Source organism: Nannospalax galili, unplaced genomic scaffold (genome assembly GCF_000622305.1).
Source record: "Nannospalax galili isolate Female #2095 unplaced genomic scaffold, S.galili_v1.0 scaffold218, whole genome shotgun sequence".
Taxonomy (NCBI): domain Eukaryota; kingdom Metazoa; phylum Chordata; class Mammalia; order Rodentia; family Spalacidae; genus Nannospalax; species Nannospalax galili.
The window spans coordinates 4,480,356-4,493,937 of record NW_008343207.1 but is presented as its reverse complement, the minus strand read 5'-3'; the positions used below and the strand labels follow the sequence as shown (position 1 = coordinate 4,493,937).

Genomic DNA, 13,582 nt, shown 5'->3' with positions numbered 1-13,582 from the left:
TAAATACATGCACACACATACACACAGAGAGACACAGACACACACACACACACACACACACACACACACACACACACACACACATATTCATTGGGCTACTCTCAATCCAGACAAAATTTTCTAAAATTTTGAGATCACTGCTACACTGACAATGTGCTGGCTGCTATGACTCCTCACCCCAGAAAAAATGCAGTTACAAAATATTTCAATCACAAAGGGTCACAGACATTTCCTGAAGTCACTGGTATACCAGATTATAAAACAGCTATTAAATGAAGGCTGGGTTTAGCGGTGCATGCCTTTAATCCCAGTGTTTTGAGAGGCTCAGGCAGGCAGATTTCTGGGAGTTCCTAGCTAGCCAGGGATAAAAAATGAGAGCTTGTCTCAAAGAAATAAACAAAATCATTAAGTGGATAACTGTGGGATTAAAAAATCAGTTTCTGGGGGCTGGAGATGGCTCAGTAGTTAAAAGAACTGGCTGCTCCTGCAGAGGACCTAGGTTCGGTTCCCAACACCCACATGGCAGCTAACAATCATCAGAAACTCTGGTTCCAAGGGATCTGATGTCCTCTTCTGATCTCCTCCAGCACTGCACAACACAGATGCATTATACACATGCAGGCAATATACTCACACATATTAAATTTTAAAATATTTTAGGGGCTGGAGAGGTGGCTCAGCGGTTAAGAGCACTGACTGCCCTTGCAGAGGACCTGGGTTCGATTCCCAGCACCCACACGGTGGCTATGACCATCCTTAACTCCAGTTCCACGGGAATCTGAAGCCCTCTTCTGACCTCGGATGGCATAGCTATGGTCAGTCCTGAGGTGCCCCATCACACCATCTGTAACTCCAGTTCTAGGGGATCCGATGACCTCTCTGTCCTCTCAGGCACTGAATGACACTGGTGCATGACACACATGCAGGCACAACACTCATATACATAAAATAAAAGTAAAATTTAAAAACCAGAGGGAAACAGAGGCAGGTGTATCTGTGAAATTGAGGCCAACCTGGTCTACATAGTGAGTTCCAGGTCAGCTGGAGCTGCATGGAGACCCTATCTCAGTGAGGTCTAACGAATTATTTCCTGGCTGAGAAGGGTCAAGAGCTCAATCACCCGGCTGATCAGCAAGCACATGTTGGCCCCCAAAACTAACACAGGACAAGATGAAAGAAAGAAAGAAAGAAAGAAAAAAAGGGGCTGGAGAGATGGCTCAGTTGTTAAGTGCACTGACTGCTCTTGCAGAAAACCTGGGTTTAGTTCCCAGCACCCACTTGGTGACTAACAACCATCTGTAAGTCCAGTTCCAGGGGATCCAACACCATTTTCTGACCTCCTCTGGCATTGTGCAACACGGATGTGCTGGCATACATGCAGGCTATACACTCATACACATAAAATAAAAATAATAAAAAAATTTTTTTAAAGCAATCAGTTTCTGGGGCTGGAGAGATGGTTCAGGGGTTAAGAGCACTGGCTGTTCTTGCAGAAGACCCGGGTTTGAATCCCAGCACCTACATGGCGGCTAACAATCGTCAGGAACTCCAGTTCCAGGGGATCAAAGACCCTCTTCTGTCCTCCGCAGGTACCTCACAACACGGGTGCGCTTACATGCATGCAGGCATAACACTCATACACATAAAATAAAAATAAATAATTTTTTTTTTTAAAGATCAGTTTCTGAGATATAGTCTTTATCTCCTAAGTCTTAAGTCAGGGCATAATTCTTCACCCTATACCTCCCCACTTCCAAATTCACACGGGCTGCAGCCAGAGAGTTAAATTCGACCAACAGACCAGTCTTCACCTAGTCACTCTTAGTGAGCTACACCTGTGGCATCTGCCTTAGCGCAATAAGTGAAAAGTTCAACACGGCCTATAAATCCTTTTCTCCACTTCCTAGAAACTTTCTATTTAATTTCGTCTTAGGCTGCTCGGATTCATTCATTGCCTTTGGCATTAACGTTGTCGAGGTCACTGAAAGCTTTCAAAGATCGGATGCGGTCCCACTTGGCTGAGAGCCCCGCCTTCCTCATCTGTAGGTCTCCCTCGCCCCTCAAGACTGGGAGGGCTGAAGCCGGGAAGTTGTAGGCAGTGTAGGCAACGTCAGCTGTCATTCTAATGACGTTCTCGGTCGTCTACTCACTCTTCTCGGAAGTTAGCATCTGGTACCTACCGTCGGTGACCGGGGTGGGCCTGGGGTCTGAGGAGAGCTTGGGGGCCCTGGGAGTCCCAGGTGTCCTAGGTGACCCGGAGGGTCTGAGCGTGGCGGGGGCGGCCTCCGTGGCGTCGAAGTCCTCCGCAGTCGCGGCCGAAATGGCCGCAGCCGGAGTGGCCACGGCCTGGGCGCTCGCTGAGGCGCAGCAGCCGAGAACCACCAGCAGAAGCGACAGGAGGCCTGGCGACCTCATGGCCTAGCAAAACGGGGAGTGCCCGGGGCCTAGGATCCCACGTTGCCAGGCAACCGCCACAGCCGGGCGCGAGGCATCACGGGAAGGGGCTCGCGCGGCCGCGCGAACCTACCGGAGGTGGGCCTGAGAAAGGCCAACCAAGATGGGGCGGGGCAGACAGGGGCGGGCGGTGGGCGGGACGATATCGGCTGGGCGGTGCTAGAGGGCGGGACCTGAGGTAGCTAGCTCCTCCCTCTGAGGGCCGACAGAGCCCTGTAAAGCTACCCATGGCACCATGCGGGCTGTGTGGGGGTTCAAAAATGGGGATTCTCAGGTACAGGTCTCAAGGAATTCCGAGTCAGCTAGGTCTAGGACACAGCCTAGGAATTAGGATTTCTGATAAACGACCGGCTGAGGGAAATTTTAGGAAACACTGTCTCAATGCGATTGTGGGTCTTCTGAAGAACTATGGGGAATTGAGTCACATAGCGATCCTTGAATTCTCTTTTCCAGATCACTGGTTTTATCTTTGCATTAGATGCAGCGTAGGAAGTCTCCAGATAAATTCTGTTCACTATGCTTGTGATGAGGGAGACAAAGGAACCTTTAACTTTTCTTTTTTTTTTTTTTTCTTTGTTGGTCTTTTTGAGACCAGGTCTCCCTGTTGCCCCAGTTGGCCTGGAACCGTTTATGAAGACCTCCAACTCACAGAGATCCACCTGCCTCTACCTCCTGAGTGCTGGGATTAAAGGCGTGTGCCACCACACCCGGCTAACTTTTCTTTTTGTGTGTTTTTTGTTTTGTTTTCATTTTTGAGACGGGATTTCACTGTGTAGCCCAGGCTGACTTCAGACTCACAGCAATCCTCCTGCCTCAATCTCCTGAGTACTTGGATGACAGGTGGGTCCAACCCATTTCTCCTTTATGACAGATTTTGGAAATTTCACACTACCCTCTTGTCCAGTCTCAAGCACCAGTGACCCTGATGTAATTTTATGGCATTTGACTTCCTTCAAAACTTGCAAAAGACCCGGGTTCGAATCCCAGCACCCACATGGCAACTAACAACTCCAGTCCCAGAGGATCCAAGAGTCTCTTCTGACCTCCTTGGGCATTGCATGACATGGGTGCACTTACCTACATGCAGGCATAACACTTATACACATAAAATAAAAATAAGAAGCCGGATGTGGTGGCACACGCTTTTAATCCCAGCACTTGGGAGGCAGAGGCAGGCGGATCTTTGTGAGTTCGAGGCCAGCCTGGTCTACGTAGTTCCAGGACAGCTGGGGCTACAGGAAGACCCTGTCTCAAAAAGACAAAAAAATAAAAATAAATAAATAAATAAAAATAAATAAAATATTTTTTAAGCCGGGCATGGTGGCACATGCCTTTAATCCCAGCACTCAGGAGGCAGAGGCAGGTGGATCCTCTGTGAGTTCGAAGCCAGCCTGGTGGTCTACAGAGTGAGTTACAGGCAGCTGGAGGTACAGATAGACACTGTCTCAAAAAGACCAAAAAAAAAAAGCAAATGTGGATTGCATCAACTCATACATTTTGCAAGCCTTAGGACACTGGGACTTTCCATTTCACAAGTGACCCATTTCTGCCTGGCTTTTCTCATCATTTGATCAACTGCATCCTGTCTCCCTTTACAGTGGTATAGTAACTCTCTTTAGGATGGGAGGACAGGATGGGAGGACACAGGGAGTAGCTGGGGCTAAGTTCCATGTTTTGCCCAAAACTTCAGCATGTGGATTGTGGATTTAAAATGTCCATCTGAGCCAGGCATGGTGGCACACGCCTTTAATCCCAGCACTTGGGAGGCAGAGGCAGGCAGATCTCTGTGAGTTCAAGGCCAGCATGGTCTACATAATGAGTTCCAGGACAGCTGGGGCTACAGGGAGACCCTGTCTCAAAAAAACTAAAAAAAAAAATCCACCTGAGATTACTGGTACTCTAGATTCCTTGTATTCTATGCCAATGCTGGGAGCAATCAAGGCCATTTCAGACTTTTAGCATTCTGTACTTGGAAGTCACCATGTGTGAGAAGCCTCAAATTCAGACAGAAGCACCCCCCGAGCCATGGCCAACTTTGCAAAGCAGTGTCAGTCCCTGTGCCCTGATTTTTAGTGTGGTTTAGGGTGAATTGGTTATTGTTATTAGGGCTAAAGTCATGGGCCTCTAACTGGTTAAAATCCAGTACCCTATTTTTCCAGTGAGTCTCTTCACTCTTATTCATCTGACCCAATTAGTTTCCAGATGGGGAGCTAGAATCCTGAAGCTTTGCAAAGGACTTGATGAGAGCCACAGGGTATTCACACCCATGTGAAGCAAGAGACTATTGTAGACACTGGGCAGTAATAGACTTCTAAACCAAAAGCCCAACAAAAATAATCCTCAGAAAGAGTCCTCCTCTCCCCATCTGCCTTGCAACCACCAAGAGCCTTTCTTCAAGTGTTTTCTGTGGGTCCCCACCACCACCACCAAAGCCTTATGTAGCCTAGGTTGACTTCAAACTCACTGTATAGTTGAGGATGACCTTGAACTTCTGATCCTCCTGTCTCCAACTCTCAAGTACTGGAATCTCAGGCATATGCTACCATACCCGGCTTATGCAGTGTTGGGGACTTATGCAAGGTATATAAGCACTCTGTCCACTAAGCTATATCCCTAGCCCCTCCTCAAGTGTTATGGAAATATAGAGGTCAGAAGACTATCTGGGCAGAATTTTTTCTTTTTTCTTAGGTTTTTAGACTGGATGTTACTGTATAGCCCCAAACTAGCTTGGAACTCAAGATCTTCCTGCCTTAGCCTCCTGAGTGCTGGGAATCCAGGCATGAGCCACCACAAAAGACTAGAATTCACATTTTTTAACTACTCTCAGAATGAAGTTCATCTATAGGATCACTGATAATGTCTAAAATTATCTTCCATACAATTTTTTTTTTGGTCTTTTTGAGACAGGGTCTCCCTGTAGCCCCAGCTGGCCTGGAACTCACTATGTAGACCAGGCTGGCCTTGAACTCACAGAGATCCGACTGCCTATGCCTCTGCCTCCCAGGTGCTGGGACTAAAGGCATGTGCCACTATGCCCAGCTCTTCCAAACAATTATAACCTTATATCCTATTGTTGGACCACACTGGATTTTAAATAAACTAGTTAGCTTTTTAAAAATGTTTTTGTTTTCAAAAAAAAAAAAAAATATATATATATATATATAATTGGATTGCAGCTTCCCAAATAAAATGAAAGGTGTAGGAGAACACACTGTGCCGGACACAGGGATTACTCAGGTGCTGACCTTTTGCTGGATCTGATCTTTTTTTTAGCCAAGCTAGTGAGGGAGTGTTCAGATATTACCCCTGGATACTTTTAGTATAGTTTCTTCTGCAGTTTTTAAAAAATATTTTACTTTTAATTATGTGTATTTCTGAGTATGGGTTTGTGGGCATGAATGTAGTGCACTTGAAGGTCAGAAGAGGGCATCAGATTCTCTAAAGCTAGAATTCCAGGCATTTGTAAGCCACCCAATGTGGGTGCTGGGATTTGAACTCAGGTCCTCTTCAAGAGCAGTATGCACTCGTAACCACTGAACCATTCATTTCTCAAGCCCCCCTTGTGCAGAGTTTTTGATTTATAAATCTTTGAGGGGGAGGCTTTTTTGAGACCTGATCACCTTGTATCCCCAGCTGGCCTGGAACTCAGTATGTGGACCAAGCTGGCTTTGATCGCATAGAAATCTGCCTGCCTCTGCTTCCCAGGTGCTGTGATTAAAGACATTTGCCACTACATCAGCCTAGATCTTTCTTCTGCATTAGTGTATAAACAATTTTGTGATTTTTGACATAGTCCTATAACCACAACCACAACTGAGATATAGAACAACTTTAGCATCCTCCCAAATGCCCTTGTACCCCTTTATATAAAACAATTTCTCCTGCTATCCCAGCTATTTTGTTGTTAGTGTTGGTTTTTTAAATTTTATTTATTCTATTTATTTTTTAAGATTTAAAATTTTTTTATGCATATGTGTGTGTGCCTGAGTGTGTGTATATGTACCATGTACCTGCAGGTAACCTGATATGGCCAGAAGAGGGCATTAGATTCCCTGGAGTTGAAGTTACAGGTGGTTGTGTGCCATTCGATGTGGGTGCTGGGAAACAAACCTGATGCTCTAAAAGAGCAGCAAGATCTCTTAACCTCTGAGCCATCTCTCCAGCCCTCTGTTGGTTTAATTTCATTTATTTGTGGAGGTCAGGAGACAACTTGGGGAAGGTGATTCTCTTCTTCCACCATCTGGTACTAGGATAGAACTCAAGATTATCAGGTTTGGTGGCAAACACCTTTACCCACTGAGAGATCTCACCAGGCCCTGTTGCTGCTGGGTTGTTGTCTTTTTTTTTTTTTTTTTTTTTTTTTTTTTTTTTTTTTTGGTCTTTTTGAGACAGGGTCTCCCTGTAGTCCTAGCTGGCCTGGAACTCACTATATAGACCAGGCAGGCCTTGAACTCACAGAAATCCACCTGCCTTTGTCTCCCAAGTGCCGGGACTAAAGGTGCGCACCTCCATGCCTGGCCCTATTGCTGCTGTTTTAAGGCAGGGTCTCATTCTGTAACCCAGGCTGGCTTGGGTTACAACCTCCCTGTGTACTCAAAACTTCAGATTCATGGTAATCTTCCTGCTTCTGCCTCCTCAGTACTAGGATTACAGGTGTGAGCTACCACACCCAGCCTTAGCACTTATTAAAGAGACTGTCCCTTCCCCACTGTTATCAACAACCATTTAGTCCCTGTTAAGGACTGAGTGTGTTTGAACACTAGCCCCCAGTTGGTGGTGCAGTTTTAGAAGGTTGTGAAACCTTTGGGGTAGAAAGTATGGCTGGTGGAGGTTAAGTCAGGAGATGGCTCAGTGATGAAGAATGTTTCCTACTCTTCCAAAGGACCAGAGTTCAGTTCCCAACACTCACATAGGGCAGCTCACAACTGCCTTTAACTTCAGTTCCACAGGATCTGATGCCCTCTTCTGGTCTCTTCAGGCAACTGCATGCACATGAGCATACAGGTACACATAGATGCACACACACACATGCACAAACAAAATAAATAAAAGCATAAATCCAATTGTGATACTTCTGGAATTAAAAAAAAAAAAGCCAAATGTGAAGACCAGACTGGCCTATATATTGAGTTCCAGGCCAGCTGGAGATACAGGGAGACCCTGTCTCAAAAAAAAAACAAAAGTAACCAATAAGCTGGGCTGGTGGTGCATGCCTTTAATCCCAGCACTCAGGAGGCAGAGGCAGGCGGATCTCTGTGAGTTCAAGGCCAGCCTGGTCTACATAGTGAGTTCCAGGACAGCTGGGGCTACAGAGAGACCCTGTCTCAAAAGACCAAAAAAAAAAAGGAACCGATACAATATAGACACCTGTGCTGTGCTGTTTCTTCATATGCAATGTATTGTTGGCAAGTATCCTGAAACTGTATTTACTGCAATTGTTGGTCCATTTGTTAGGTGATACAACTTGGGTTTGGGGGTTTTGTGGGATTTGTTTGTTTGTCTTTTCTGTTTTCAGTGGTTATAGGTAAAGCTGCTCTTCATGTTCACAGACTGTGTATGGGTATGTGTTTTCATTTCTCTTAGGTGTCTTCTAGGAGTGAGGTTTTTAGCTTATATGATCAGTGTGTGCTTATCACAAACTGCCCACAATTTCTCCAGAATCACTTTCCAATTTCCTTTTTCCATCAGCAATGTATGACAGCTACAATTATGTACATGCTTTTGAAACACTAATGATGGTCAACTTGTCTTTTTGTTTGTTTTATTATTTTTATTTTATGTGTATGAGTATATTGCCTGTATATATATATATATATATATATATATATATATATATATATATATATATATATATATATATATATATATATATATATATATATATATATATATATATATATATATATATATATATATATATATATATATATATATATATATATATATATATATATATATATATATATATATATATATATATATATATATATATATATATATATATATATATATATATATATATATATATAAGCGAAGCATGTCCTGCAGTGCCTGTGGAAGTCAGAAGAGGGTGTTGGATCCCCTGGAACTGGAGTTGTTAGCCACCATGTGGGTACTGGGAGCCAAACCTGAGTCCTCTGCAAGAGCAGCCAGTACTTTTAACCACTAAGCCATCTCTCCAGCCCCTCCATTTTTGTTTTTAGCTAACCAGATAGGTCTATGGCTATATCTTATTGTGGGCTAATTAGTTGACCTTTTTTTTAAAAAAAAAAAAAGACAGCGTCTCTTTTATCCCAAACTGGCCTCAAACTTATCGCGTAGCTAAGAATGACCTTCAACTTTTGATCCTCTTGCTTCCATGTCCCAAGTGCTGGGATAATAGGTGTGTATCACCAGGCCCAGTGTATGTGGCACTGGGAATCAAACCTAGTGTTTCATGCATGCTAGACAAGCATGCTATCAACGGAGCCACATCCCCATCTCTGTTTTTCTAGATTTGTTTGTTGAGATAGAGTCTCACTAGGTAGCCCAGGATAGCCTCAAATCACCATCACACCTAGCTTCATTGGTTCTTAATAAATCTCAACACTGTGCAATGACACTGACGTTATAGTTTAATCATGAGGTACCAAAAACACACAGAACCTCAAGCCAGGTTTGATAATACACTTGGGAGGCTGAGGTAGGAGGACTGCCTCAAGTTCAAGGCCACTCTGGACTACATGGAAAGACCTTGTCTCAGTCCAGAAAGATGTCTTAGTGAGTGAAGGCACTTGCTGCCAAGTCTGATGACCTGAGATCAATCCCCAGGAACTACATGATAGAAGGAGAGTGCTGATTCCCACAAATTGTCCTCTGACCTCCACATACATACTGTGTCATGCATGTTTGTGTGTACACATACACACTCATGCATACACACACTCATGCATATGCACACACGTGCACACACACACAATAAATAATAAATAAGAAAAGAAAAAGAAAGACTCTGGCTCAGAAAGGAAGAAGGAAGGGAAGGAGGAAGGGAGGAAAACAGTACATGGCACATGTAATCCCAGCACTCATGAGGTGGAGACAAGATCAGGAATTCAAGATCAGCTTCAACTATATAACAGGGTCAAAGACAACCTCAATTACATGAGACCCTACCTGGGAAAAATAAAAAGAATCTGAAAAAATGGAAGTGAGAGGCTGGAGAGATGGTTCAGCGGTAAAAAACACTCGCTGCTCTTGCAGAAGACCTGGGTTCAGTTCCTAGCACCCACATGGTGGCTAACAACCATCTCTAAACTCCAGTTCCAGGGAATCTGAAGCACTCTTCTGACATACACAGGCATTGCATGACATGGGTATACTTAGATACTTGAAAGCAATACGCTCATACACAAAGTTTAAAAAAAAAAAAAAAAAAAAACCCGGGCGTGGTGGTGCAAGCCTGTAGTCCCAGCGCTTGCGAGGCAGAGGCAGGTGGATCTCTGTGAATTCAAGGCCAGCCTGGTCTACATAGTAAGTTCCAGGCCAGCTGGGGCTACAGGGAAACCCTGTTTCAAAAAGACCAAAAAAAAAAAAAAAGGAAGTGAGCTGGCTCTTGGTCCCACTGATGTACATACACTGCTCTTTCCTCTCTCACTTCTGTTTCAGCCTCTGTGTTGTAAACATGTTTTCGCCTCACTCTCCAGACTTGCAGGTAGTTCCTCTTCTGTTCACCTCTTTCTGGCAGCCTCTGTCACTGGGTGGGACACTGTTGCTACAGTGTACTGTAAAGCATGTGTATTTCATAAACCAACCTTATTAGAAAGAATGGATAGATTAAAATGCAGTATTGGATAGATTAAAATTCAGGCTGGAGGCAGGCTCAGCAGTTAAGAGCATTTGCTGTTCTTCCAGAGGACCAGAGCTCAGTTCCCAGCACCCATATCAGATGGTTCACAACTGTAACTCCAGCTCCAGGAAATCTAACACCCTCTTCTGGCCTCGGAGGGCACCTGCACATATATGTACATACATAGAGACATACACATAAATAATAAAAGAAATCCCATAAAATACAGTATAAATATGCCACTGTGAAGTGATGAGATTTATTAAAACTAGGCATGGTGTTATGCACCTGTAATCCCACTCAGGACTCTAAGACAGGAAAATGATGAGTTCAAGGCCAGCCTGAGCCACATAGTGAGACCCCATCTCAAAGAAAAACCAACACAAAGCCTACTTCTTTATAAATTAAATTCAAAAACAAGCAAACAAAACTGGATAGTAAGACGTTAGCTCCCAATGTTGCTTATTCCTGTGAATTACTGGGTTTTGGTCCCACCTCTCACCTGAGCCTTTCTGGGGTTCGCCAGCTCCAGCTGGCTTACTGCTCATTGGCAATTCCTTCAGCAGGCCTAGGCTTTCTCCACTCAGTCCAGTCATTCATCCTGTCTTCCAAGAAGGACCTCAGATTTCTGATGATAGTCTTCGCTCCCCTTCTCTGTGGGTTTAGACCTTTCTGATTCCTCTATCATCATTTTTGGAGTATTTCTAGAGTGATAACTGTGTGGGTTCCAAGTGCCATGCTTTCAATATTTTAGGAACTATTTTCCATATCAGTCATAGAGAGGCACTGCAGTAAAAATGTGAAAAGAGCATATTGTATGAAGGTGGAGGCTTTGTGTGGCTGAGGCAGGGGACATATAGGAAATCTCTATATTTTCTTTTCAGTTTTACAGTTTTGCCATGCACTTAAAACTGTTCTTTAAAAATGTGCTTAGGGCCAGGTGTGGTGGTACATGCCCTTAGTCCTAGCACTCAGGAGGCAGAGGCAAGCAATCTATGTGAGTTCCAGGACAGCTGGAGCTACAGGGAGATCCTGTCTCAAAAATAACAAAAAATTGTGTTTAAGGGGGCTGGAGAGATGGCTTAAGAGCTCTGACTGCTCTTTCAGAGAACCCAGGCTTGATTCCCAGCATCCACATGGCAGCTAACTGTGGGGGAACCTCAGATCGCCTTAAGATGGTTTTATCAGCCCCAGTGTCAAGGAGGCATTTGAAAGGCTTATTGTCTATTTTTATGGTTAATTTTGGATGGGCATTTTTTGTAATACTGGTTACCCATAATGTTTGTGGCTTCCCTCTTGTTAGCGGGGCTGAGGGCTGCCCCGGAAGGAGTTTAAAGGTGGCAGAGGCTTGCCATCTCTGTCATTTTTAGATTTATAATCTTTTTTCCAGTGAAAGCCCTTTTTACAGCGAGGACAGAGGGTTTTAGGGGGTCGAGTGGCAGCTGAGTCATTTTGGGGGCAATTTTTTATCCAGTGTTCAGTTTCTCCACATTTAAAGCATTTTGAGTTGGATTGGGTTGTGGCTACAAGGGCTTGGGCAAGGGAGGAGGTCTGGTACGTGGCAGTCCCGATATCATGGGTGGCCACAATCCATTTGTCATAATGTTCATTTTTTAGTCCCTGGCATGCTTGTCTGTGCTCGCAATGTTATGTCATTTATTTTTGTTCCTTCTGATTTTTTAATGTAGGCACTTAGAGCTATAAACTTCCATCTAAGGACAGCTTTCAGTGTGTCCCAGAGGTTTTGTTGTGTTGTATTGCCCTTTTCATTTAGTTCCAGGAATACTTTTATTTCTTCCTTAATTTCTCCTTTGACCCATTCATCATTCAGGAGTGTCTTATTTAATCTCCATGTGTTCATGTGGTGATTAGGGCTTCTTCTGGTGTTGATTGTGAGCTTTATTGCATTGTGGTCTGATAGAATCCATGGAATTATTTCAATCTTTTTGTATTTGTTAAGGTTTGTTTTGTACCCCAGTATTTTGTCGATTTTGGAGAAGGTTCCATGGGGTGCTGGGTAGAAAGTATATCCTTTGGTGCTTGGGTAGACTACTTGGTAGATGTCTGTTAGGTCCATTTCATATATGGCCAATGCATCCCCTTTTTTCCCTCCATCTGTAAAAGCTGTAATAGTTTCTTTTATGGGTTTGTGCCATGCTCCATGAACAGTTTAGTATTAAATGTTTGTAGTATAGATTTTGTCCATGGAGCATGAATTTCATTTTCATGGACAGCCTGGCGTAATTCTTTCAGTTCTGCTGCTGGGAGTGGGTACCAGGCTAGTGGGTGTTGCCTTGTTATTTGTAAGTTAACAGGAAAAGCCTCTACCGGTGAGATTTGGGGGTCCTAAGACCACTGAGGCTGGCAACTTCCACTATTTCTAAGATTCCACTATCCCTAAGATTACACAGTTGCTCTGTGGCTGTAGGGCATGGCTGGAGCGGCGCCACAGGCGGTGGCAGCCAAGGTGAAGGGGGAGGGGTATTTATCTGAGGATCTTTGGGAGCTTTTGAAGTCTGGGCATTAATATCTGGGCTTATTAAATCAGCAAGAGGGGGGTAACGATTAATTTTGCTGATGAGTAGGTTTTGTCTGACTTTTTGGTCAAATTTTATTTTTTGGGCTGTTGAATCTGCTACTGGGCAGTCTGTAAGGTTTCTTTTATCATTTAAAACCTCTCATTTTTAGGGTCTTTTTTATCATTTGAACCTTCTCCTTTATTATTTTCTGACGCTTGTCCTAAGCATTGCTGGATGGCTGCCCTCATGGGGTAAAAAGAAAGGGGAAAATTATGTTTTTCCTGGATTTCCTTTTTACGAGCCAGATATGTAATGTTAGTCCAGACCTCTGGATCAGATATGTCTACTGACAGGATTCAGGGCGTAAATTGATACACCTCATTCCAAAATTTTAAGCTTTCTTTTTGGGAGATCTTAAGCCCTCTTGATTTAAGTAAGGCTCTAAGGGAACGAATGTGGAGTTTTCTCTGGTGTGCTGTTGAATTTCCTATTATGAAAGGAAGATGTTTAATGTTTCTGGAGCAATCTGACACCAGGGGGTTGGAGCGTCCTGACAAGTTACAAGTCTCTAGATTACAGAAAAAAAAAGTGTCACTTTTAAATCTTTTGTTTGACTCGAACCGCCTCGAGCCTTCAGGTGCTCTGCAGGGGCTAGTTAATCTAAATTCTCACTTAACTGGTTTTAGCTGTGGCTTGAGTGCCTGGGGGCAGGGTGACAAAAGCGATTAGGGAAGTTTACCTTAGAAACTGACTCCAAGGCTTACGTGAAGATCCCTGGAACTTT

At 43.9% G+C, this 13,582-nt stretch overlaps 1 protein-coding gene across 1 annotated transcript in view; it reads right to left on the bottom strand.

Annotated features, from left to right (window-relative positions):
* Tctn1 (tectonic family member 1) overlaps window positions 1-2,537 on the bottom strand; it is a 37,206-nt gene extending 34,669 nt beyond the window's left edge. Inside the window, exon 1 of the mRNA XM_017799726.2 lies at window positions 2,181-2,537. Within this exon, the coding sequence (XP_017655215.1) occupies window positions 2,181-2,415 (235 nt within the window). The 5' untranslated portion in view covers window positions 2,416-2,537. The remainder of the gene's footprint in view (window positions 1-2,180) is intronic.
* Between the last annotated feature and the right edge of the window lie 11,045 nt (window positions 2,538-13,582).